Source organism: Sceloporus occidentalis, unplaced genomic scaffold, assembly GCF_023333645.1.
Source record: "Sceloporus occidentalis isolate IW3139 unplaced genomic scaffold, rSceOcc1.0.p SCAF_3, whole genome shotgun sequence".
Lineage (NCBI taxonomy): Eukaryota > Metazoa > Chordata > Lepidosauria > Squamata > Phrynosomatidae > Sceloporus > Sceloporus occidentalis.
Window position 1 is genome coordinate 197,263,992 of NW_028316983.1, and position 27,176 is coordinate 197,291,167.

Consider the following 27,176-nt stretch of genomic DNA (forward strand, 5'->3'; position numbering starts at 1 on the left):
GTGTCTAGGGTGTAATGGACTGAGCAGATAGGCCGGTTGAGGCTACGGCAACATCTTGTCCTGAGAACCAGGCATAATGGGACATGTAGGAGAAAAAGAAGCAGCTCAGGATGTGCCTTTCCAAAATCCAGTGAGCTTTCCTGATCCCCTCCTCAAGTTCTTCTCTTTCTCTTCACCACCAGGGTCAAAAAAGCTCAGGAAAATGAGGAAGAGGAATGGGAACCTTCCAAGGGTTATTATTCTTGTTTTTGTATATTTTAGTATATCTTTGCAATTTTTTTCAGGAGTCAAATATCACCCAAATTTCATTTTATAGTAATTTTCCTTCACAACATAGTTAAGAGTATATCCTAGTCTTACTTTCCATGTCTTATGCCAGCCTTCTACAGGAAAAGAGATTCTACCTCAACATTAGGAGGAACTTTCTGGCAGTAAGGGCTGTTCGACAGTGGAAGACACTTCTTTGGAGTGTGGTGGAGTCTCCCTCCTTGAAAGTCTTTAAACAGAGGCTGGATGGCCATCTGTCGGGGATGCTTTGATTGAGAGTTCCTGCATGGCAGGGGTTGGATTAGATGGCCCTTGTGTTCTCTTCCTACTCTATGAGTCTATGATTCTATGATTCTAACTGTATTGGTTTTCTATCTTGAGCCCATTTAATCATACATTATTAATTCCCCAAAGTCTGAATCCTCTTTCTCCATTTCATTTAGATTCTCATCAGTTTTGAGTCTTTTGGTTCATTGCTTATAGAAGAACTATTGGGAGCACAATTCTTCCTCATTTAGTTCTTCTAGGCCTGAAAGAGACAACCTTCCCCAAAGCTGATGGCTTGCAAAAGAAAGGGGACACAGATCGCCGATTTCCCTCCCTTCCCCACAACTTTCCCCAAGGCTGATGGGTTGCAAAAAGGGGGGCAGAGACTTCTGATTTCCCTCCTCTCACTGCTCCCTCCCTTCTCCACAGCTTTCCCAAGGCTCATGGAGATGTATTACCATATTGACACGTATGTATGTCTACCTAGGATTTTGGAGCCCATTTTTGGGCTTAAATTTTTCAACGTATAGATGATTATGTACGGTATTATATATGAAAAAAATAAACATTTAAACGTAAATTTCCCATTGCACTAATGGGTATCTATTTGCATGGTAAGGTTTTTTCCACTCTCCTTCTCCATGCACTCCTCCCTCCTGCCCAGAACCTTATTCCAGAGGATAGGTTTGGGGGCACACAGGCAGCTCCTGGTATATTTTTATACTTGATTCTGCTAACAGAGGCAGTTGCATGAGTAGAACTATGCTGTTGGTTCTGGTCTATAATCATGGGTCTACTATAAGTATGAATGAGTCTGGTTTCAACTCACTGTGGGCTAACATTCTGAAGCAGAAACAGCATGTGTTTAAATATTCTCAGTCTATAAGCTCTGAGTTCCATGGTAGCCCAGCAGCCTATCTTTACAAAGTGAATAGAGATTTAAGTGCCTTTAACCTGCCCATTTTTCAAAGCCAAAGCTGTCTTTGGCGGGATACAGATGGGCAAAAAGGGGTGTATTCATGACGTCATGAAGGTAGAGCCTTCAGACGGGCCTTACCTGAATGCCGTCATGAACACGCCCCCTGCACGCCCCAAGCGGGAAGAGGCGGCATTAAAAAGGTGCTGCTTTTTTCCGCTTCTTTTTGATTTGCGGCGTACGTGCGCAGCTCCATATGTAAGCTGCTGCACCGGTACGCCCGAATTGCTACGCCGCAAATATAAGTTGCCCGTTTAAAAGCTCCGTGTCAGCTGCGTCGCATAATGGGTCGGGGTCCGGGACATGCGTGGTTTGCAGTCAAGCTTTAATTGCAACGTCCGCTGCCATGCAGCTGTGGAAGCTGCGGCACAGCTGCGGCGCATTTTAAGTCTCGTAACCCTAACCCTAGAGCCACTTGTGCGCATGCGTTGCTAGAATCGCGGGAAGTTGTAAGTTTTGCCGGCGGATGTTTTGGTTGTAGAAAGTGATAAGGGAAAGTTTGGAATTTAAAGTGACCCCCTACACACATTCCTGTGCCATTTTCACCTGGGAACGGGCACAGTTCTGCTGCTCCTGGCACAGCTGTGCGGCGGCTCCCCTTTGCCACCAGGCAGGATGGCACAGCCATCCACCAGCACCCCGAAAAAAGGCAGGGGGACGTCTTGGTCTCATGCGGAGACGGCTGACCTCATAGCTATATGGTCCCAGCCAAACATTTTGCAGAAACTGGAGCAGTCCTACCTGAATGCTGACACATATCGAGAAGTGGAAGAAGCCATGAGAGCTGCTGCACCGGTACACCAGAATTGCTACGCCGCTAATTTAAGTTGCCCATTTAAAAGCTCCGTGTCTGCTGCGTCGCATAATGAGTTGGGGTCTTGGAACATGCGCAGTTTGCAGTCAGGCTTTAATTGCGGCGTCCACTGCCATGCAGGTGTGGAAGCTGCAGCACAGCTGCAGCGCATTTTAAGACTCGTAACCCTAACCCTAACCCTAGAGCAACATGTACGCATGCGCTGCTTGGAAAGTTTGGACTTTAAAGTGCACCCCTACACACATTCCTGTGCCATTTTCACCTAACAATAAAAAACGCTAAAACTGTAAATATTTACATATATACAAGGGAGGTGATGGGGGATGGCAGGGGGACAGCGGTGGCAGCGGCGACAGCTGTGGCTGTGCATTGCAGATTCAGCAGGAGCGCGGGGACCAAAGGAGAGGAGGCATCTATGATGCTGGTGACACTGGCAAAGTGCAAGCGGACAAGGATGCCAACACCAGCTGATCACCAGCTGGCAGGAGACCACCATTGTTCTTGGGCAGAGCAGGGAAAACAGTTTTAAAGGGGCTTGGGCACTTTAAATGTGCCCATAGGCTTTCTGCCGCCGCTGCTTAGCGCTGCAGCTGCGCAGCTGCGCATCCACCAGCCGGCAAAGGAAAAAAAAAGCCCCGTTTTTGGCCGCCTGTGAGGAAGGGCAGACAGTCCCGCAGGGAGCTCATGGAAAGGGCACTGGGATTTCAAGAGACGGCACTAGGATTTCAAGAGAGGACACTGGGAGTTCATGAGAGGAACCTAGAAGTTAATGTGAGGGCACTGGGATTTCAAGAGAGGAACCTAGAAGTGCAAGTGAGGGCAGTGGAAGTTCAAGAGAGGGCTGTTCAGAACCAGGAGAGATCAATAGACAGGTCAGACCAGGAGCAGAGGCGACTCAACACCACCTTGGAAGCGCAGACTGTTCTGATGGGGCAAATGCTGGAGATCATGAGGGGAGGGCAGGGTGGCCCGAGACGCAGAAGGGTACGTAGGGAGCAGGGTGGAAGAGGCAGGGCTGTCCCCAGGGTCGTGGACGAAGGGGTTGAGCAGCAGGAGCCCCCAGCAAGAGCTGGAAGAGCCAGGGCTGTCCCCAGGGTCGTGGAGGAAGGAGTAGGGCAGCAGGAGCCCCCAGCAAGAGCAATCCTTCCAGCTGAGGAGCAGGGAGTTGCCATGGAGGTGGAGTTGTCTCAGCAGCCTCTTGCTGGGCCATCCTCCAGCCTCTTCAGTGACTCTGTGGCAGTCCCACCGCCCACACCCCGCCCCCAAAGGCAAAGGGCAACTAGAGGGGGCCTGGGATCAAGGGGCAGGGAGCACTGACAAGGCACTAGGTCCCATGATGTCCCATAAAGACATCATTTCGCCTCCCAGGGCATGTGTTCCCTCCCAGCCCTATATACTCTAGTCTACCCTTCCTGTTCTCTCCTCCCACCAGGCCTGGCTCACTGGTCCCCAAACCAGCAATGTCCAAACTCTGTCCTTCCAGGCGTTTGGATTTCATCTCCCAGAATCCCCAGCCACCTTGTCCTGTGGTCTGGGATTCTGGGAGATGAAGTCCAAACGCCTGGAAGGACAGAGTTTGGACATTGCTACCTCCCAGCACTCCTGCCTAGCTTTAGACTGCACAGTTGCGCCTAAGCTGTCACATTCACACTCACAGCCACACTGCCGCAGTTGCGCATAATGAACCACACAAGTTTTTTTAAAAATAATTTTTTATTAATAACAACAATAAAAAAAATTTCTATATACAATATGTACAAAGGGAAGGGGGATGGTAAAGGGTGGTGGTGAAGGGGGGATGGCAGAGGGGGCAGGGGAGGGAAGCTGCTTCAAGGAGGGGGAGGAGGCGGTGGGGCGGGCAGCCGGCGGAGGATCTCTTGCAGAGTCTCCTCCATGGAGGAGACTCTCTCCGCCAGCTTGTCCACCTTCTCCTCCAGCGCAGAGAACCTCCTCTCCGTCCGGTTCTCTGTGGGGGGAAAAGAAAGAGGATGGTTAGGGTCAGCCTGTGGAGCCCATCACCCACTCCCACAGGCAGGGTTTCTGGGTGCCCCCTCTCCCTTCCCTGGGTTGACCTCCGCACTTACCTTGCTGCCGGGCTTGGAGGACTCGATCCAGGGTCCTGGCATCGAGGGCCAAGTCCCCTGGCTCCCCTGGCAGGTGGCGGCTCGGGCCAGGCTCCTCGGCAGCGGCAACAGCAGCAAGGACTTCAAGCCCTGCAAAAGAGGAAGAAAAGGCCCAAGTTACCATGCTGGCATGGCAGACGAGGGCACAAGTGTCGTGGGGGCTGCAGTCAGGCAACCCCCACCCCTCACCCTAGGGACCTACCTGCCGCCAGAGGAGCCTGCTCTGGCTGTGGAGGGGCCACAGCAGCTGGTCCTGGCTGTGGCCCACCCTCGGGGACATCCTCATCCCCCGAGGATGGTGGAGAGGGCGACCTGGCACGGTGCCCTCCCTCCCTCCGCCTCCGCCTCCGCCTCGGCCGCACGCCTGCAGAAGGGAAGAGGAGGGATGGCATTGGCACCATGCAGGAAGGAGAGGAGGGCAAGGGAAGGGTCAAGGAGGGTAGGACAGGGCATGGCAAGAGCTCTGGCTTACCTGGAGGACGGCGATCTTCTGGTCTGGGCCGATCTCCCCTGATCCACAGGTCCTTCAGCCGCTCAAAGAATGGTGGCCGCCTGTCAACTGGGGGGTGCTCCCCGAAGTCTTCGAGGGTTTCGAAGAAAGATGCCTTCAGAGTTTTAAACTTTACTCTGCACTGATGCATCTTTCTTCGAAACCCTCGCTCTTCGAGGGCACGGGACGCCTGGAGAAAATACCCCCGGTTCAGCTTGTTGGTGCTGGCCATCACCCTTCGAGCGGCTGCCTGTGGCATCAGGGAGTCCAGGAGGATCCCGACCTCCTCATCGGTCCAGTAGGCCATGCGGATTGGGACCCTCCTGCGTGGCTCTGCCATGTTGATCGCCATCCTGGGGTCTTGCACAGTTGCGCACGGGTATATATGGGCACCTGCGGCTCAGGGCTGTTAGGCCAAGGTGGTCCTAGGCCAATGAAAGCTTTCAGAGGAGCAGTTTGAATCTCTCCCCCAATAGATGCTCTCTGGGTGCCCTATTGATACATTCAAATGGGCCATTAAGAAAGCTTGAATTTGAGGGGGATTGATACATTGTCAAAGGGGCAATTGGCATTTGTAGCTGATGTATCTTTTTGACCCAGGAAAACAGGCGCCAGGAGACCTTTTGTGTGTGTGTGTTTGTGTGTGTCCCCCTCAGGCATGTGGCAAAACATGCCCACAGCACAGATCAGGAATGATAGGCAGACTCAAACTGTAGATAATGGGATACATTTATTCATGTGCTTATGCTATTACAGAACATTGCACTCTGACATCACAGATGATGGCACAGGAGCCATCCTTCAGATTCTCCTTGTCAGAAAAAAATCTGCCAGGGCATTCCTCACAGTCTCCCCTGCTGCCTTCTTGGCATCCTCTTCATCCGCCGTGATTGCTCCCAGGGTGGGCAGCACAAAACGGCGCCTATATCGCATGCCCTCATCCAGGACCCTGCCCTTGGTCTCACAGATGTTGTGCAGAATGACACATGATGCCAGGATGGGCACCACGTTCTCCTCTGCCACCTTTGTTCTTGGGCAGGGCGGGGAAAAAAGTTTTAAAGGGGCTTGGGCGCTTTAAATGTGCCCATAGGCTTTCTGCCGCCGCTGCTTAGTGCTGCAGCTGCGCAGCTGCGCATCCGCCAGCCGGCAAAAGAAAAAAAAAGCCGCGGTTTGGGCCGCCCATGCGGAAGCTGCCCCTTTCTTTGCGGCGTCCTCCGAGGCGGCGGTATAGAAGCTACGGGTCCGAAACGGACCCAGGTGAGGCGTCTTCACTGCCCCCCGTGTGGAAGCCCCGACACCTGAAGCACGTCCCCGGGGCGGGCGGTCTGGAGGCTCCGTATTCAGCAGAATACACCTCCAAGACGTCTTCTCCTGCCCGTCTGTATCCCGCCTATGTGTCTCATAAGAGTGAATACATTGTTGGGACTTTATTTCTCTTCATCTTATAGAATCTTATAGAATTTAATGTCCCTTTCTAATACATCTCTTCTCTAATGGCATAGACCTTTTTGATGGCAAATAGCTGAACTAAAATCATTGGTTATATAAGCAAATTAAAGAAGTGTCTGGATTGGTTGGGCCACATATTTAATTATATGACATTCGGGCGGGTTACGGGGTTGAGACGGCCATGGTCGCCTTGGTCGATGATCTCCGTCTGGGCATCGACAGGGGAAGCGTGTCCCTGTTGGTGCTCTTGGACATCTCAGCGGCTTTCGATACCATAGACCATGGTATCCTTCTGGGGCGCCTGGCAGAGGTGGGTATCGGGGGCACTGCGCTCCAGTGGTTCCGGTCCTACGTCTCCAGAAGGTCCCAGATGGTGCAGCTGGGAGACGTGTGCTCCGATGAGAGGGCCCTTAAAACTGGGGTCCCTCAAGGAGCCATTCTGTCTCCCATGCTATTTAACATTTACATGAAACCACTGGGAGAGATCATCCGGAGACATGGGGTGCGGGGTTATCAGTACGCTGATGACACCCAAATTATTTTCTCTATGTCTCCGACTGATGCAGTGACTGAGGATGGCGTCTCTCCTCTCGTGGCCTGTCTGGAGTCAGTAATGGGCTGGATGAGGGAAAACCGACTCAGGCTGAATCCAGGGAAAACGGAGGTACTCGTGATAGGTTCCCCTGGTCCAGGAATGGCGGTGGTTCCACCTGTCCTGAACGGGGTCACGCTCCCTGTGAAGGACTCCGTGCGCAGTCTGGGGGTGCTCCTTGACTCGTCCCTTCACCTGACTGCTCAGGTGAATGCGACGGTCAAGAGCACTTGTCATCAGCTTCGGCTCATTCGCCAGCTGCGCCCATACCTGGCTCAGAGGGACCTTGAAACTGTAGTACACGCCCTGGTAACCTCGAGACTGGATTTCTGCAATGTACTCTACATGGGGCAACCCTTATACCAAACCCGGAAGTTTCAAATGGTGCAGAACATGGCAGCCAGGCTGGTCACTGGTACGTCCAGGGCCAGCCATATAACACCGGTATTAAAAGATCTCCATTGGCTGCCCATTCGCTTCCGGGCGCAATATAAGGTGTTGGTGTTGACCTATAAAGCCCTAAATGGCTTGGGCCCAGGATACCTGAAGGACCGCCTCTCCCCATATATTCCGTCCCGCACCCTCAGAACATCTGGGCAGCAACTACTTAGGGTTCCCGGGGCGAGGCTTGTCTCTACTACCAGGAGGACTTTTTCCATCGCCGCCCCAGCCCTTTGGAACACGCTGCCCACAGAGCTCCGCTTAGCTACCTCCCTGGCCCAATTCAGACGGGATCTTAAGACCTTCCTGTTCAGGACTGCATTCCCTGAATAAGGTCCTATAGGCCTCCCCCCGCCGCACTGGCAACGGGATTGGCTAACCTGGGGCCTTTTGTTTTTATGCTTTTGTAATATTGTTATGACGTATGATTTTAATGTGTTTGTTTATTGTGTTTTAACTGTTGTGAACCGCCCTGATCTGATGGAAGGGCGGTATACAAATAAAAATTTTATTTATTTATTATTATTATTATTAAATGTAGAGCTATTAATATTTTATTTTTTTTTTATTTTTGTCCATTGTACAATAAACCTTTTCTCTCTTTGATTCCTGTGATAAAAGTGGAATTAATACATAATGCCAGATCTTACTGCAGATAAGTGGAGCATATAGCAGCATACTGAAAGAGGAAGAAATCCTTTCATTTACTTCAAAGCTTTACAGTTGACAGGGGAACTGCTAGGCACTGCAGTCTCCTACCCATTAGACTGCAAGTCTAAGTGCCCAGGGAAGCTGCCACACATAGCCCTCTGGCTTTCTTTCATGTAGTATGGATGAGACTTGCTGCATCTGAAATGCTGCCTGCCAGGAAATTAAATTCAAAACATTTGCTCCAATAAATAAATAAAACATCAAGAAAACATTTAGTTGTGAGGATCCTCAGGAAGTTAGCACAGTTAACTCAGGCTGGAATACTTTATTCTCAGTATGACTGTTGTCATACATATTAAAACACACCAAATTTTATTATATTGTGCAGTTACCCCTCCCAACTCGTGGATCTGAGATCCATGTCCTTGAATATGCAGAGGGGCGACCTGTGCTATTTACAATGGCACGCATGCCTGAGGTGCGCCCCCTTCAAGCCTATGGGGCTTGAATAAGTGCGAGCCTCCATTTAAAAAAATAGCTAGGTATTTAAAACCCCAGTAAATTAAAAAACCAAGCAACAGAGATGGCAAATAATCTCTGTTTATTTAATAGCAATGACTAGGGATAGAATAGCAAGTAATTATCCCCACCTCAACAAATAACTCAGTGGTAATATTTATATGCTATTATAGGCTATGTTGTATAGGAACCTCAGCTAAGTTGCTAATCCAATTTTTAGCAAAACATAGCTGCATTTCAGGCTTCAGTCTGAATCTATACTTGTGCTCCAGCCCTTAGGACTGAAGTGTGGCTTTGGTGCAGCTTCCGGCCTCTTAAGGCACGTGCATCATTTTAAACAGCATACCTCCAAAGTGACCCAAAGCAGCATTATTTTGACCTGTCTGTTTGAGCCCTAATTGCTCCTCTCTAACTTAGCTATAGTTTTTTTTAAATTTTTATTATTAAAATTAGACAAACAGACAAACATATTACACAAAACATCTAACAAAACATTTAACTATATAGACAGCGTAAAAGCTTATCATACATTCCATATATCCAAAATAAACTTGGAACAAAACTTAAAAGAACCTTCCTGCTTGCCGTTGGATACCTGCTATCTATGGTCTCTGGATCCTGTATTGTCTTCCTTAATTTTCCTTCTTGCACTATTATCACTCTTCTATATTTTTCTTCTTCACCAATTTGTTACTTTCCTTGAAACTGGTGCAAGGTTTCCACTCCCGAAGGTTTTGCCTTTCCACTATAAATTTTAATTATCAAAATTTAGTTTTACAGAGCAATCATTTGAAGAAGAAAAAAGAACCTCATATAATAATATTTAATCCATTTGTCGTTGCTCTAATATTTCCTGTTTGCTTCTATTTTTCTATTCAAACAATTTGTAATGGTTTTATTACACATCTGAACTGCACCTTGTTTACCCATCACCAATTCTTTAACAAAGTAGTTGATATTAATCCCCATTTTTTTCTCAAAAAACTCAAATACTTGTTTCCAGCTTTCTGAAAACAGATTAGTCCCCATGCACATTTCTGCTACACTACTGTGAAAAATTATTTGAAGCAGGATACCTGTTCAATCTTGTGACCATCTATAATCCAGTTTTGGTTCTTAGGCCTTTTAGCAAATGCCATGATTTTAGTTCTTCAGTAGTTAACTTCTAGCTAATCCTCTTTGAAATACTGTGTTAGTGTTCTTAGTGCTCTTTTTAGACCAATAGGTGCTATTGAAATTACTGCTGCATCATCCACATAAAGCAGAGCAGAGATATGCCTTCCCCCTAGCTTTAGAGGAAGGAAATTTGTGTTGTCGAGATGACCCACCATGTCATCGATGTAAAAGTTGAACAAGAGTGGAGCTAGAATGCAACCTTGCTTGGCACCCTTCTCAGTGGCAATGGCATTAGTGAGATGACCCTGGGGGTTATCTCACTTTGAGTAAGGTCCCTTCATGCAGCATATCAATTAGGTATAGTAGATGTTGGTCAGTCAAGGAAGTCTCCAGTTTTTTCCATAGTTTGGTTTCTAAATACAGAGTCAAAAGCTGTTTTGAAGTCTATAAAGGCAACACAAAGAGAGACTGTGTTGCAGGTGGCATGCTTTTTGGTGGGGTGTTGGAGTACAAGGCACTGACACATTGGTTGAAGTACAAGGCACTGGTCTATGGTGGATCGGCCTTCCCTAAAGCCAACTTTAGGGATTGTTCCATCCAGTCTTTGCATTTCCACTGTAAGTGTCTTGCATACAGCTGGCTGATTGTGTTGAGGAGACTAATTGGTCTATAACTGCCAGAATCATTCTGCTTTCCTTTTTTATATATGGGTACAATGATAGCAAGCCCCCATCCTTAGGTGCTCTACTATAGTTGTCAATGCAGGTAAAGAAAGATGCCAAAATAAGGGCCCAAAATTTTAAATTATTTTGATGGCTTCTGAAAGTATTAAATCTTTCCTGGAGTCTTCCCCATTCTTAGATGATCTATAACGTTCTTATCTCTGCCTCAGATACCGGTGCCCACCTTGGGAGATTATCTATATTTTGGCTTGCAAGTCTTGTTTTATGTCTTAAGTTCCTCCCTTGGGGTAAATCCTTCATCCTGGATGTGGTTACTATCTAGGTTCTCCCATCTTTTATTTACAGGGTTATGTATGTTTGCTATTTTCCTTTTAAAAAGGTCACAATTCACTTCATCTTTGAAAACCCTGACAGTTTTGATATAATGTGCTTGCCAAAAGAATTTACTCATTTGAGTCAGTCTGTTTGGGACAGATGTCTGATTGAAAGTCATAACTATATGGGTGGGTAAGTAGTACATAGAAAGATCTTGTAGCACCTTTGAGACTAAATGAAAGAAAGAAATTGACAGCATGAGCTTTTGTAGACTTCAGTCTACTTCCTCGGAGCCATTTGGTGGAGTGGAAGCCAGGTACAGATATATATATGCCATTGGTATGTGAGGATGTCAATATAAATTACAAATCCTTGTGTATAGAAATGAAGTTGCAGGTCCAATTTTAATGATGGTTGTTAGTGCACAAAGATATAGGTTAGTGCATAAAGAGATATTTGGGGGCCAGATAATACTGGGAGGCTAATTCAGAAATTGTTGGTTTGTTGTCATGTTGCCCTGCCTCTTGACATTTGTTAATTGAATTATTGGCCCCAGTTTTATCACAGGATTACAAGGACAAATTCCCTTCAAACTGTTTAAATATTGTTCTTCTGAATGGTTAGCATGGATCTTTTGGAGAAAACCATACTAATATTATGAAGGTCTGGGTTGGGTTGAATTATTGTTTATTCTGATGTGTGCAAATACTCCAGAGCAGTTAATGTTGCCTTAAGCTTAGAAAAAAAAAAAACCCCAGAACAAAATGCAATTTTTAAGGTGCGTGCTGTCTTACATATAATCCCATTACCCCTTCTTTTCCTCACTGCCTTTGTTGTTGTTGTTAACTGTCCTTGAGTCAACTTTGACATGTTGCAACACGATAAAAGAATCACTGACTTTTCCTCCCCTTCTGCCTCCAATTCAGAATCAGTTTTTAATCTTGATTTTGTATCGTCTCACTTTATTAAGTCGTGGTATTTCAACCAATTTCAATCTTCTCTTTTAGAGAATTTTATAAATGCCTCATGTGGAGAGGTCCAATGTGATATTTTCTTGTAAAATGTATTTTTATATTTTAGCCATACTCTTAATAGACAGCTTCTTCTGTAATTGTGTGGTCCTTGAAATCTTTGCTTCATTTTTGTTATAGCATTTATAGGCATGCCACCCGTAAAATCTTTAACTATTTCAATTTCCTCATCATTTAGGTTGAATTTATGTTAATCTTCTGTAGTCTTGTCTGACCCCCTCCCCTTTTGTTTCCAAACTGGGAACTATTTTGTTTCTCTGTATTCTATTCTAATTGTACCTTTTCCTGAGTATTCATCGGGACAAATATAATGGTACTCCCATTTCATTAACAGTGCATGGTTTTTCATGATCTATGCAGTCTTTTCTAGTTCTCAAATCTATGTGCAGGGTGTATCATTTCCATTTCAGTAAAAATACAGTATCTTCATGTGCTAAAGAACAATAACGATAAGTAAGAGCCACTGACTTACCATGGAGGCTCATTTGCTTGTCTAAAATAGAGCAGGTGGCAGGGATCGACCATTTCCTTCAATGCTGTTTCTTTCCGTAGAATCCATTGTCATTTGTGTAGGTTTCTGAGAGGATTCCCTCTGGCCTGCCTGAAAGGAATATAAAAGTCTCCCTTACTGTGGCTTCAGCACTTGGTCACTGGACACCTTTCCATGTACCCTCCCTTGCTTTCTCTGGTCAACCCACATTTGTTTTATATCACCAGGGAGTTTGTCCATCTTAATTTTGCCACAGCTTAATGGATGTGGTAGCATGTTCTAGGCCAGGATCCAGGTCTGCAGTTTTCTGTAAGATCCCCTGAGGTCTGGCTTAGTCCAGGGGTTATTGGGACATGCCACTCCCAGGTGATCTGGAAACCACAGAATGGCTTGAGCCCTTTTGGATTCTACATAGTCACTCTAGGGTTTGCCCCAGTAGGCATTTAGGGAGTTGGAATTATTTATTGGATAGGAGATGAGTTATTTAATACTTAGACCTGTTGCTTTATGCTACAACAAGCCAATGCAGATCTCATTTCAAAAGTTATGATTTGTGCTTTCTTTTTCTATGATTCTATGAAATTTCTTCCCTGCCCCCTCACTAATACTCAGTCCAGGCTAGCAATGATGACAATAATACTAGGTATTATTGTCATCATTGCTAAAAGATTAATTAGAAGTCCAACAATCACACTCCTCACCAATCTTCTATAAACACAACCCATTACAGTGAGTCAAGATGATTACAAAATAATTGTAGTAATTCTTGTTATAAATTGTAGTAATTCTAATTTTAGTTTGAAATACAGTTTTACAAAACCATGTTTGCAAAACTGCATCTCACAATATTAGTGTTAAAGTCTGTGGGGCAATGTAGTCACATTTTTTCTTAATGTTACAACTCTGTGTAGACTCAAATCTTACCTACATTTCCTCCTCTCATTTACCATAGGCACAATGAAAGTTAAGTATGATTTTATTCTTGAAACTGTATTTTCTCTCCTATATATGTAATATATGCCTCATTTTCTTACTTTTTCTTTTCCATTTGCTTGTAAAGGATCAAGAAGAATCATGATTGAGAGAATCTGTGGATGGCTACCAGTTTTCCTCTTGGCACTGCATTACCAAGTCTTCAAGTGGTATGTTACAGTTTATCATGTCAATGCTACATCTTCCTGAGAACAGCTTGGGGGCTGGCAGTTAACCTTTGGATCTGATAGAGCTTGATGCTAGTTCCAGTTCATTGCTGGCAGGCTTGTATCATTTCCCTGATTTGCAGACTAGGGAGGTACTTGATGAGTAATTAAAGTGGCCTTTGCCCTTGGTTTGTTTTTGTGAAAAAGGGGAGTAGTATCCTTTAAGACAACCAATGATAAAAGTATTGATTCATTTTCTTTTAAATGCAAATCTAGAATCACAATAGCCATGTAGTAGGGAGTGGGACATGCTTGACTCTATGTGTGTAAAAGGGAAGAAAGTTATTTCAAACCCCTTCATTCAGAAGGAGGAGCTGCTGGTCTATATTGGTATATACAAGAGCTCTTTCTCTCTTGGGCCCATCAGCTATCTCATATAAGATGCTGATTATCTTTTCTCTAGGAAAGAAGTACTGCAACAGGTAGGGATTATATGTCCCAGTAAGGCTTGCTTTGTAGAAGCTATGGTGATGTTCACAGGTTGAGGGGGACACTTCAAGAAGGGCTGGGAAATAGGAAAATCCTCCTTTTGCCGAAAAAGTGGGAGTGCTAGCATGGCACAGCACTAGCTGAAAAGATTTTTAGGTTATTTCATCTCTACTTTGCATAGCTTCTTTAAGGAGGCTTATCAGAGATTTCAGGATAAGTAATGAGAAAGGGGCCTGTCAATCTAAAGTTGCTAGAGTAAAAACTGGTGATGATGAAACCTGTACCTTTAATGTACAAGAGGGCATTTTAGCAGGTTTTGTTTATTGCCTGGCTGTGTGACAAACAGCTGCTGCTGAAATTTCCTCTTCTACACAAGATTAGGACTGCAGAAGCCCTGTACATATTTTCAGCCTGGCAGCCCTATGCTAAATTATTTTATATAAGCCACTAAGCGCTATCTTAGAATATATGTGGATTTGCATCATAACACTGCTAAAATATTAATTAGAAGTCCAACAATCACACTCCTCACCAATCTTCTATAAACACAACCCATTACAGTGAGTCAAGATGATTACAAAATAATTGCAAAATAATTGTTATAAAATAGTTGACACAACTTTCAGAAGAGCCTGCTTAACTGCCCATATATAATGCAAACATCTATCTACTTTGATTAAGTGTTCATAGGATATAATGGGCAAGAAGAGCTTAATGTTGTACATTTGGGACACAAATGAACAGCGAGTCTATTGCAATAGTATATTTCCAAAGACTTTACCTGTAACTGACAAAGATGCAGTGACAGATCAGTTACATTTACAGCATCATTTCAATCATCAGTATGATTTATTGTTTATGAAAGTCCCTAAAATATACTGGAAACTATACAGAAATAAATGAAAATCAAGAAAAATGCAAAACAGAAAGGATTACTTCTTTGTAATTGCTTAAAGCAGGATATAGACGAGGCCAACCAAATATCTTAAGGAAAATAATTTCATGATTTATGATTTTCAGCTTGAGGTTTTTCCAGTCTCAGTAGACTTTTATTGGTTTGCCCGCCTTTTGTTGTCTCCCATTGTGATCTGGATCAGTTGGATTGTTCTTTTTCTAAGACTGGTGTATGAAAATTTCTGCCATTCAACAGCAAAGAGCTGGTGCAGATGTTCTTCTGAAAACTATATGGCACCCATAAAGAAGTGTTGGTACTTCAGATATAGTTTGTTTTGCAGGCATGCTAGTGTTTACTCAAACTGCAAAAAGAGCTATTGATTTTTCTGCAGGGAATGACATCCTGGAATCTTAGTATGATTTAAATTTAAATGTAACATAGTTGCTATGTACTTTCTCTGTGTGGCTGTAACATTTCCTGATGCTGCCACTCCCAGTAACAGTGAAGTCAGTCACTTCCCTAGGGTATGCAAATGTCAGCAATTACTAAAAACAATTTTGTAAGCTCACACACACATACACTTCTGGGAAATTGTTCTACTCCATCTTAATGTCTTAATCATTCCATTTATGACAGGCTTATACACTATGTATACACTATGTAGCCTCATGTTTGACCTCTTCTTCTAGTGAACCTTTGTTATTTGTAACTTGAATTGAATTTTATTTGTTTCTGACATTAACATGCTGGTTATCATTTGATGGACATCGGTGTTGTTTGTTTTGACTTTTTGTGTCACATACTTCTTTATAACAAGTGTATCTTTTGACACTTTCCCTTCCTTCATCCTGAAGCTTAATCTCTGTTGCTTGTTCATGTGTCTATAATAGCAGTAGAAATTAAGTTCAGCAAGTTGAATACTTTAGCATTAAGAATACAAATATGTGTGTGTTTGTGTATAAAATGCCCTATTATATACTCATATATAAATCTAGAAATTTTACTCTAAAAATTGACCCCTAAAAAACCTGGGTTGACTCTCCACAATCCAATGTTCCTGTCTTTTCCCCCAGTGTGATAAACTCTTGAGACTCTTTTTTATTTATAATTATGGAAATGAAAACAAAGGGAATTGGGATTTGATATGTCTTGTTATGTTTTACTTGTCGCTTGTTGTATAATATTTTTATTGTTCTTTTGTTTGTTGTTACCCGCCTCAATCCAATACAGGGAGAGGCGGGATACAAATAAATATTATTATTAATAGGCTAATCTTTTTAGTTTGGGTGGATTCACACCTAGGACACAGCAATTTTCTTTCAATGTATATATTAAGAAAGATAATCTGTTCATATTAACTTTAAAATACAGAGCAACAGTACAATACACCAAAACAGAATTAACTTGCCTCTAGTTAGGAATACAGTTAACAAAATCCTCATACTTATTTCTTTTAGTCAGAAAGAGCAAAGTAGTGATGTAGGTTACAAAATGTTCTCATATTGTATGTTTCAGCAAAAAGATTTCTACTTTTAGAAATTAAATGCATTGCAGAATATAATTAATGAATAATGTGATGAATCAATAAAATATAAAACAAATTGGCAATCAAGATGAATACAATACCATTCACTTTTAAAAGTTATAATTTACTTCCTTCAGGTAAATATCCCCAGGAAAAAACATATTTAGACTGCAATCTTGCAGTAAGACCATTGAGCTCACTGAGACTTTTTTCTGAATAGAAATGTATTGGAGTATACAGTTAAGCACAGCCTTTTAGGCATGCTAAAATTGATAAAGTGCCTTTACCCTCCACCCCCAAAATAGTATAAGCTGTTATTGAAATGTCTTATAAAAAATTAAAAGGATGCCAACAGGTGTAATTTCCAAGTAAAGCTTTGCATGTTTATGTCCAATTGAAAAATATGTTCCATTAAGTTCAGTGGAGCTTACTTCCAGGAAATTGGCTAAATGACTTCAGCCTAAGGACTTTATCACAAAAGGCAGTACATCACAGCTCTCTCACTTTCTCTCTCTCTGGGTTAAATTAGGCATACACTGGGCAGTACTGGTTGGTACTGGGTGGGCAGTGCCAAATGTTCTGTGTGGAAAGGATTTGCATGAATGAAAACTGTACTGCCAATAAGATTACAAAGGTATGATAAAGAAAAAATAGTCTGCATTGCATAGTGTTTTCAAAAATTAATTTTAGTGGGAGAAGAGCCTGGTGTGATAAAGTCCTAGGTTTGCTTTAATAAAGTTTTGCTCCTAAGTAAATATTTTGGTTCAACCGTTTCTGGCTATTGGAAAAACATGAGATATTGGGTACAACATGAAAAATTAATGCACCATAATTGTTTAGTTTTGTTTACTAACTTTAAGTCAAATAAATATGCTAAATAAAAAAAAATAATTGATTGTGATCAGAGAAAAAATAATATAAAATCTACACCAATGGTTTGGCGTGTTTAATTTTCTAGTTATTCAGTTGTCCATAAACTAATATTATCCATGGAGAGCCATACAGTCCATTCATGGATGATGACAAAATAAAGAAGATGAATACAGTAATTGCAAGAAAATAAATGTATTTAAACTTTTATGCATTCTCCTCTACCCCAGAAATAATGGCTAACAGAAAAGGGATATACCTCGCTTTTAATGCTGAATCAGAGCACTGGTGTAGCAATAAAAAGACTTGTGAAAGATTTGATTTTGCTCTGTTTTTTTCTCTTTTTAAGAACAATCCTTACTTAAGCTAGTTTAGTCAAGAATTTTTTTGCTATAAGTATGTCTGTCAGTATGAATTTGTCACAATCCACTTCTAAACCTGCAAATTATCCATCTGTCTGTCTGTCTGTCATCACCATCTAGTTTTAAGATGTCATATGAAGTTCACCTCTTGTTTTTGGAACAGTTGTGTGTTCTGATTTAAACCTCTGTTCACAGTACTTTAGAGCAAGAGTGGGCAATCTTTACCCAACAGATGTTGTGAACTCCCAGAAACCCCATTCTCTCTTTCTCTGTGTGAATGACAAGAGATTGTGAGAGAAGCCAACATGATTTAGAGATTTTACTGTGACACTGCAACTCTGGAGCCCAGATTCAAATCCCTGCTCACCTGCTGGGTGATCTTGGGCAAGCCACAGTCTCTGTCTCAGAGGAAAGCAAAAGCAAACCTCCTTTGAACAAATCTTGCTAAGAAAACCCTGTAAAAGGTTTATCTTGGGGTCACCATAAGTCAGAAAGTACCTGAAGATGCACAACTGCTCAAAAAAAACCAATAATAATTAAGCACCAAATTTCCAACCCCTGCCTAGAGTTTTATTACTCGCCACCAGCTCCTTTGTATTATAGTATGCTGCTCCGAAATTAGAGCTACCCCAAACAGGTTACTGTATTGCGCATTCCTATGGGCCCAACACAGGGGCAGGAATGTGAGAAGGCTCAGGTGGTTTACAGAAGCAGTATGGAGCATGTGACCTGCATCTGGTGACACATAGGCACTGGTGCAATTGCTTGACATACTTTTTTAAAAAAAAACAAAAACTTTTTTTTTTTTTGGTCAAGCATACAAGTGCATAAGTGGCCAGATGTACCATCAACTAATCACACCATTGATTCATCACACATGCCATGAAGTGGGATGATAACAAACACGGCAAGTCACCAATAGTGCAATGGATTTAATAAAATCATAAACAAACTAGACAGTCCAGCAGGGGGCCATGGGGTGAAGGGGGGAATATATGGGGGGCCTCTGTGACTGTGCTTTGCCAATATGTCACAGGGTGAACTGATGCACTGTACAGGGCAGTGTATTGCTTGTGTGACTGTGTGACTGGTCACATGGTTATGCAGAGTGTCCAGTGTGATGGCAGCTGGACAGGATGAGGGAGGTAACTGGCAGCTGCAGGCAGTGTGTTTGTGTGATGATGCACATGCAAGTGGGGGAAGGCAAAAAGAATATCAGAGTTGTCTGGCTTGACACTGTGTGGTGCAGACTGTCCATGGGTGTTTGGCCTGCCTTGGGAGTGGGCAATGTGGACAGTGGAGGTTCCTCCTGATTCAGGAAACCCTGAGACCATCCTGGTTTTTCCTCTCTATCTGCTCAAGTCCTGAAACCCGGGGGTGGTAATGAGGGTGGGGAAGGAGACCACCTTTGAGGTTGGCCTGGAGGCTTTGCCCTCACTTTAAGTCCTGGACCTGGGGGGAATCCTTAGGCCTGCCTTCCAGCAGATGACCAGACAGGGACCAGCCCACCAGTTTTGGGTATCAGGGTTATATAGGCATCATTTAATGATGAAGAGAGGGTGCCAAATTCCAAGTTATGTTTGTAAAGTTGGAGCAGTAGTGGTGCTAACAAACTTGAGAAAACATTGTACTAATCATTTGGAAACTCATCAGGTCCAGGAGATTTCCCAGTTTTCATACTTGGTATAAAACTGATAATTCTTCTAAGTTTAAAGGTCCTGGAAGAAATTGTTGCTGTGATATGACAAGTTAAGGTCAATATTGTATGAGAAAATAAAGTCTCCATATCCTTTTGGTGAATTCCATTATTGAAAATTTATTATTTCATTAATGAAGCTATAAAGATCTGCTTAAAACTCTAAAACTTGTAGATTTATTTCTGTGGGCAATATACAGTATATACTCGACTATAAGTTGATCTCATGTATAAGTTGAGGACACGTTTGGGGGACAAAGTTATGGATTTTGTTATGACCCATGGATAAGTCAAGGGTGAAACTTTGAGGCTCCTCGGGTCCATGGTGGCTCTTTAGCATTTCCCTGGCAGTGGACAGAGGCTGTTTCTCTGCCGCAGTGAGGAAGCACCAAAGAGCCCTTGTTGCAGCCATTTTTTCCTTGGAGAGGGCTTAAACAGTCGCAGGCACCCTCTGTCCCTTCAATCCCATGAAGAGACCCACTTTTACAGTAGAGTCTCCGAGGAATGGAAGCTGTTTACTGCTGGCCCATCCACAGTTGTCTGAAGCTGCCAGCTTGTCTTCTCATAGAAGGTGAGGAGGCGGCACGGGTGAAGAGTCAGTTGGGGGAGAGCCAATGCGAAAGGAGCTAGGGCAGGGAGGGAGAGAAAGTGTGTGTGTGTGTCTGCATGCTGGACTTGGGAAAGTGGGGAGGAAGGAGTGTGTGCGTTTGTGACTGGATCAGCTGTTGCTCCTATACAAATAAAAATTGCCCCACACTCTCTTTGCTTCCAACAGCCCATTCTCAGGCATGGAGGGAAAGTGGGGAGGAAGGGGTGTGTGTGTGTGTGTGTGGGTGGGTGTGTTTGTCACTGAATGAACTGCCATCATCGGCATTACCATATTGACCCCTATATAAGTCAGCCCAGGATTTCGGGGTCAATTTTTGGGTATAAATTTCTCAACATATAGATGAGTATACGGTATACAAATTATTGCTTTAATATTTGATGGCTGAAACCAGAATTTTGTTCAGACATTCCTCATTTTTCCAATATTCTTGTCATAGACATGTTAAAGTAAGTTCGGTTTGCTAAAGAAAATATTATTCAATTCAAAATTAACTTTTTCTAATTCTTGATAAAGTTGTTCAGATGGAGAAACAGCAAGTTGAGATACAAGAGCTTTCAGCTGCTTTTTCAGCACAAACATAGACACAGACACACACACTAATTTTTAAAGTCTTTTTTTTTTAATAAAAAGAATATGCAATTATTATACCCTGAATGTAGGCTTTACATGCTTCTCACTCAATAGCATATGAACTTGCAGTGCCTTCATTAATTTTAAAATATTCCATCAGATCTGCTGACATTTGAGCCACGAAATTTTCATCACTGAGAAGTGAAACTTTAAATCATAAGAGGCTAAAGGGTTTTAGGAACATTAGAAAAGTGCAGTTCAATACAAACCAGAGTATAGTCTGATATTATCAAGGATTCAGTTTTATGTGTGTTCATATTTCTAATCAAAAAATCTGAAAATAAGAAATAATCTAATCTGAAACAAGCATGGTAGACCAGAAAGAAAAAAATATACTCCCTATCTCCATGTGTTCATGACTTTAAGGAAGAAACTTTTGCTTGTGACATGTGATGTGTGACTTAGGTAATGTAGTCAAGGAACTACAAGAAGGGTAAATTTATATTATCTGGACAGGAATTTTGTTTTTCTTATTACTCATATGCTACCTTGAAGACTAATTATTTTATGACATGCTCTCCGATTAGTCTTCTTCATCAGATGCAAAGTAGATACCATGCCCAATTTAAATGTCTGCAAAATTTGTGTATCTTCAGTGGGATGCACTTAAAGACCATCTTCAGAATATATTTAGTAGGCCAGTACTTGACAGTTCAGTAATTTTTTTTTTTTTTTTTAAGAAAGGTGGTTTTTAAACATTGACAGGCCACTGAAGAAGACGTAGGTCGAAACGCGTCTGGCCTTTTAGTTTTTATTATTAGAATTGTTTATAATTGCCAAAAGAAAAAAATAGAGGGGGCTTTTCTTCACCCTTTCTGTGGTTTTATTGGCTTTTCACCAGGGTTCACTTTCTCTGGTTTTGTATTTTTAATATTCTATTCACCCTTAGCATTTACAGATCTTCCAGTGGGTAATTTTACCCTTTTAGACATTACATTGTTTTTTTTTTTTTTTTTTTTTTTTGCTCCAGGGTGCTGTTATTCCCTTATAGTTTTTGCCAGAACCCTTTTGTTGTTTTGTTTGCTTATTTTCTGGGGGGGTTTCGGTTTTAGGGTCTTTGGTTGGAAAGGTCTGGAAAACCATGTCCCCTGAGGAGTGACTTAGAAAGCTGGGTATGTTTAGCCTGGAGAAGATTAAGAGACGATATGATAGCTCTGTTTAAATATTTGAAGAGGTGTCATGTTGAGGATGGAGCAAGCTTTGTTTTCTGCTGCTCCACAGATCAGGACACAGAGCAATGGATGAAAGCTACAGGAAAAGAGATTCCACCTCAACATTAGGAAGAACTTTTTGGCAGTAAGAGCTGTTAGACAGTGGAACATACTCCCTCAGAGAGTGGTGGAGTCTCCTCCTTTGGAGGTCTTTAAACACTGGCCCATATGGGGTTAAAGAACTATTTGGTGCACACCATTGGTACCTCTTTGTAGTGAAAGGTCAGACTCTGGATCAGCTTAGACAGGTCAAAGGACCTGGATTTGTGAAAGAACGTGCCTTTTTAGGGTAGACATGGGGGTTTTGCTCAACCTTACAAACTCGAGGGAATTTGGGGGAGAGTGCCTTATGTTTACTTCCCTAAAACTGGCTGAGGATACAATTTGAATCATCAGAATTACCTCAGTGTCCGGTGTTGGCACCCAAAGTAAAGGCTGGTTGAAAATTGGTTGAGAATTGACACCCGGCTTCAGCTGGACCCACACCAGGCTTTTTCACTTTCATCAATTTTCTCAAGAGTGTTGAAGTTTAAGGTTGAAGTTCAAGAGCTTAGCATTAAATAGGATATAGGTCAAATGTCTGGTCTCTTTATTTCATGGTTGGGTATAAATAGGTTTTTCATCTTTCTTTCACACACCTTATCCTCCTGGTATTGTTTTCGATGTACTAAAAATGTGTTCAGTAAAATGTTTAGCACAGTTCTCCACCTCAAGAAACTTGATCATTTTCCCCAGACATGTCCTCATCTCATATGTTCACTTTTACATTGAGGTGTAAGAAATATGAGGTTTTTGTCCAGAACTAAGGATTATGAGTTGTGGTGACATGGTATGTTGGGAATATATTTGAAAACAGTCACTCTTCAATCATTCTGAATGAAACTAGCCACCCTTCTACATGAGAGCTGTCCCTCGCCTTCCCTTCAGTCTTTAACATGCTGTCTTAAGTTCTTTATCTTTTCTTCTCTTTCAGTAAGGAGTAAGGATAGTTAACATGTGGCCCTGCACACACACACACACACACACACACACACACACACACACACACAGTAACTCTCCACTTTCATCACCGCCAAAAAACGGCAGTCTGCAGGAGACTATTTTACCTCCAAATTCCCTCCTCAGTAAAAAGAACCCGGTTCTTCAAGGTTCTTTTTGCGCCTTCTGGGTTACGTCACAAGTGCACCAATGACACACTTGTGACATAAGCAACACACAGTGATGTGTGGATGCTGCGCCTCACTTATGGCAAGGTGGCCGCCCCTGTGTGGATGGGAGGCCGCCATCTGCACATCGTAGGATTCCGGACCATGCAGTTGATGCGTGATCTGGAACCCTACTATCGCTGCTGCCACGCTGCATTTGGGCCATCTGCCTCAGCCCTTGGTTAAAATTGCATCCATTGACATCTGGATGGCCCAAAAGTGGCCCATTTCAGTATTACAGATCTACATGATTAATTTTAATGCTTGGTTTAAAGCATTCATTTTAATGCTTGATAGCCTTCTTCTTGTTCGTAATAAAGCTTCTTTTTTCTCATTTAGACACACATCTCTTGGTGCCATAGCACATGGATTTCAGGACTGCATGTGAAGAGGTAATGCCAATTCTATGCAACTTATTTTTTAAAAAAATCACAGATGTAAAATCATTGTGTTCTTTGTGTTTTAAATATGAATATTAGAAGGGTTAATTAAGTGAGTTGCACTCCGAGCAGCTTTTTCTTCAGAAAACAATATTTCCATAAGATTTATCATTTTCTGTGCAGCAAAATATGTTTCATGTGCAGAAAATGATGCTTTCTGTGCAAAACAACCATTTGCTAATTTTGCAAAGAATAAGACCTGAATTGCAAATAAGTTTCAAAAACTTTACAGTTTTACATGAGAAGAAATCTGCTAAAATTACTCATTGCTTCTTTGAAGAAGAAAATTAGTGATGACTTACACCCTTAACATTAAAAAAAGTTCAATGAGACATACAGTGGTCCCTTGGCTTATGTAGGGGATCCGTTCTGGACACACACACACCCCACCTAAGCTGAAAAATGCATGAGCTGAAGTCCAATTCAATTGAATGGGGGCATGCTCGCAGTGCGGGAGAGTGCGTGCACCATTTATTCTTCCATTGCACAGCTTCTATGTAAGCAGGAAGCCTTGTATGGGGCACCCGCCTATGGTGTGGGCACACTGTACTTTCAGGTGATCAGTGTATAGCTGTGTTTTAGCCTATGTAAGCAAAACATAGAGAGAGCCATCATTCAGGTTGAACTATTCTCTTAACTTTGACCAAAGAGAAAGCAGGGCATGGGAATTGGGAGAGGGTCTGTGCTCTTGGCAGGACTGTTGTAGGTAAAGGTAGTTGGAGGACTTGTAATCCCAAAGAAATAAGGTGGTGACACAATCTCCCTCCCCGAGGAATCACAGGTAGCTTTGAAAATACAGAGGCTGGGAATCTGCTAATCTTTTTATTTTTCAGTTTTGTTATACTACAAGCAGGAAATTGAACAATGGGTAAAGTTTTCCCTTCCATACATTTAATACAGGAGAACAATCACTCCCATAAGAGGACAGTGAGCTAAAATGGTAACAGGGTATATGTGTGTAAATGACGTTTTGCAAATAGATTGAATTAAACAGCCACTGTAGAGTGTAGATGGAGAGGGAAACTCTGGGTTGTGCTGCTCCAAACACATCTTTCATGGAAAAGATTATTTACTGGAAGTCTGTACAGTTATAGACCTCTTTTCATCTATGAGCTTTTCAGAAGCTAAACATTGTGGAAAATAAAATATAAATCAAAACATTAAACAGAACAATTTTCAGACAAGCATATGTTTGCTTGGCTTTATTGGAACTGAAATAAGTTTGCCTTTTTTCAGCTCCAAAGGCTGCCCTATTTATGTGTATCAATGCTGCTTTCAAGTGGGACAGGAAAGGATATAATTTAACTGAAGATTTAGTTTAAAGAAGTATTGTGCTGCAGTAGCTTCTGCACAGTAAGGCAAAGGCTACCAGGACCTCATTACAATTTTAAGAGATTTCCATATAAATTAAGTTTTTCTGCACATGTGCAGTCAGTCATTCAGTGAATAGCTGGCCTTCCCCCTTCCCTATGCTTTTCTCTTTTGTTCAAACTGTGAATAAACTCTGCCCATGTGCATCACAGCGCTGACTTCTGTTTTAATTCCATCGTGATGCTTAATTATGTCTACTGTATGGTTACATGCTGCTTAATTTTCCCCCCAGTGCTCTTTAAAAAGCTTCTCCAGAGATTTTATAGGGTAATCAGCCAAGTCAGAAGTGTGCAGTCAAGTAAAGCAAAATTATTGTATAAACAATTTAACATTTCTCAAAAATAATTTTACCGTAGGCTGCCCTCAAATTAATTAGAAACTATTGGGATGCTTCTAGGTGTGAATCATTAGGCTTTTTTCTTGATCCCCACCCTACCCTCATGCACACTGACCTTGTTTGGTTGAGGTATAATAGGAGAATTAAGATATAAGTCCTACATAGCCCTTCTAGCATTTCCTTTCCTCTTCCTTGCCCTATATCTTAGATTTCATCCGTCTGAGATGTCCTTATTTCATAGATCAGGAACATGAAAGCACAATTTCAGCAACTTTTCAATGCAACGTATTATGCTTTGGAGCATTATCTGGCTCACTTGCTTCAGCAGTGGAGTGACTTGCCAGAGGCTAGCTGTAAAATTCCAGCATTGGAAGTGTGTCTGCCCACTCAGGAGACAGATACCCAGATGGAAGATTGCTGAGGCTGAATAGAAGTCATGCTTGCCTTGAATCGCCAAGGCATTGGTCAGCTGCAGTAACTAGAGAGATAGTTGTCAAAGTGTAGGAAAAAGGTATAAGTCTTCTGTTGCCCTATATTGTCTTGAGAAAACGACAGGTTCCAAGTGACAGTTGCTTCTCCTTGTAACTCTCATGCTGGATATTTCTAGTTGAGATCTTGGTAAAGTTACTTTTTTGGACTACAACTGCCAGAATTACCCAGGCAGCATTGGAGTTGTAGTCCCTATAGTAATATTTCCAAGCTTTGTTCTAGTTGGATAGTACTGTTAGAACAAGATGGAGACTACTTGGAAAATTCAATATACTGATCGAGAGCCAGCAAGGCATAGTGGTTTGAGTGTTGGACAATGACTCTGGAAACCAGGGATCAATTCCCCGCTAGGCCATAAAACCCACTGAGTGATCTTAGGTAAGTCATCTCAACTTCAGGAAAAGGCAATGGCAAACCTCTTTTGAATAAATTTTGTAAAGAAAAGCCCCATGATAGGTTCAGCTTAGGGTCTCCATAAGTTGGAAATTACTTGAAGTCAAACAACAATAACAATATACTGATTGCAGAAACACACTGACATATGGGTTTGTTCTCTTTAGAAATGACAGGAAACCTAAGGAGAAACTGAAGGAGTGAGTGAAGGTAGACAATGAGCATGTGGGTTGTGTGTGTTTAAGCAGCAACACTTGGGACAGAAAAGTTTTGAGCCCATTGGCAGGAATGAATAGGTAAACAACAGCATCCTTCAGGGCTGAGGGATCTGAAATTTATCGTACTGTGAAGGAAAAGGATCACTTCCAACATAAGACCAGAGAACAAATGTATATATGGCAGATGACTATCAAATATCTAAAAGTGTATAGGAGTTCAATTGCCCATCTTGAAAACAGAAGTAAGAAGACAAAGCTACACAGTCCTTTTGATATTATCAGATCATCATGAATCTAAGACCCACACTATGCTTTTCACATTGTCAGGGTATACTGTACTGTTTGTCCTTGTTTAGAATATTTCTTTCCAGACTGACCAGCTGGATTTAGTTAATTAATCCACTGACACAGGCTGTGATCTGAAATGCACTTGAAATGAATTTCTCTCTCTACACTGAAGAGCTATTGGATTATAATCATAAAGCAGGATGATTGGAATCCTTCATGGGCTTTCAATGCTCTGCTATGATCCGAGTTAAGCTTCTGGCTCATGAGTAATCCTAATACTTCTAATTAGATTAAACAGAGGTTGTAAGCTTAACATAAACTTCCCGGGTAACACACTGTATTAAGGAACATCCAAGGTTGAACCTGTGTGCTCTGTGACACTGATGACTGAAATGCGTGCCTTGATATTTTATTTATTTATGATTATGTTAAAAGCAATTGTCTATTACATTGTTAGTATGGCTTGTTTGTTATTTGCACAAGCCAAATATTATTAAATGAACCACCTGCAACTCACTAAAATGTAACTAATCAATTTTGCCATATCATTGTTTCAACATTTCTGTTTATTTCTTATTATGGTGGATATTTCAGCTGATAAGAGTGTAATTTGAGTGGTATGTACTAGTGCCTCTTAATACTTCACTGAATATACCAGTTTGACATTTTTTAAAAAAAGTGTGTGTGAACATATTTGTGTATGTGTGTGTGTGTGTATGGATGAGTGTGTACTTATTCTTTAGTATTCAGCAAGAAAACTAAGAAATGTTTTTCTCTTTTCGAA

The 27,176-nt window shown here is 42.2% G+C and overlaps 1 protein-coding gene across 4 annotated transcripts in view; it reads left to right on the top strand.

Moving 5' to 3' along the window:
- Positions 1-27,176, top strand: part of SNTG1 (syntrophin gamma 1) — a 339,536-nt gene that overhangs the window by 152,384 nt on the left and 159,976 nt on the right. For all 4 annotated transcript variants that reach the window (XM_089517284.1, XM_089517286.1, XM_089517285.1 and 1 more), the window contains exons 2-3: positions 13,285-13,366; positions 23,196-23,248. In XM_089517284.1, coding sequence (XP_089373410.1) covers positions 23,222-23,248 — 27 coding nt within the window. In that variant the 5' untranslated portion in view covers positions 13,285-13,366; positions 23,196-23,221. The remainder of the gene's footprint in view (positions 1-13,284; positions 13,367-23,195; positions 23,249-27,176) is intronic.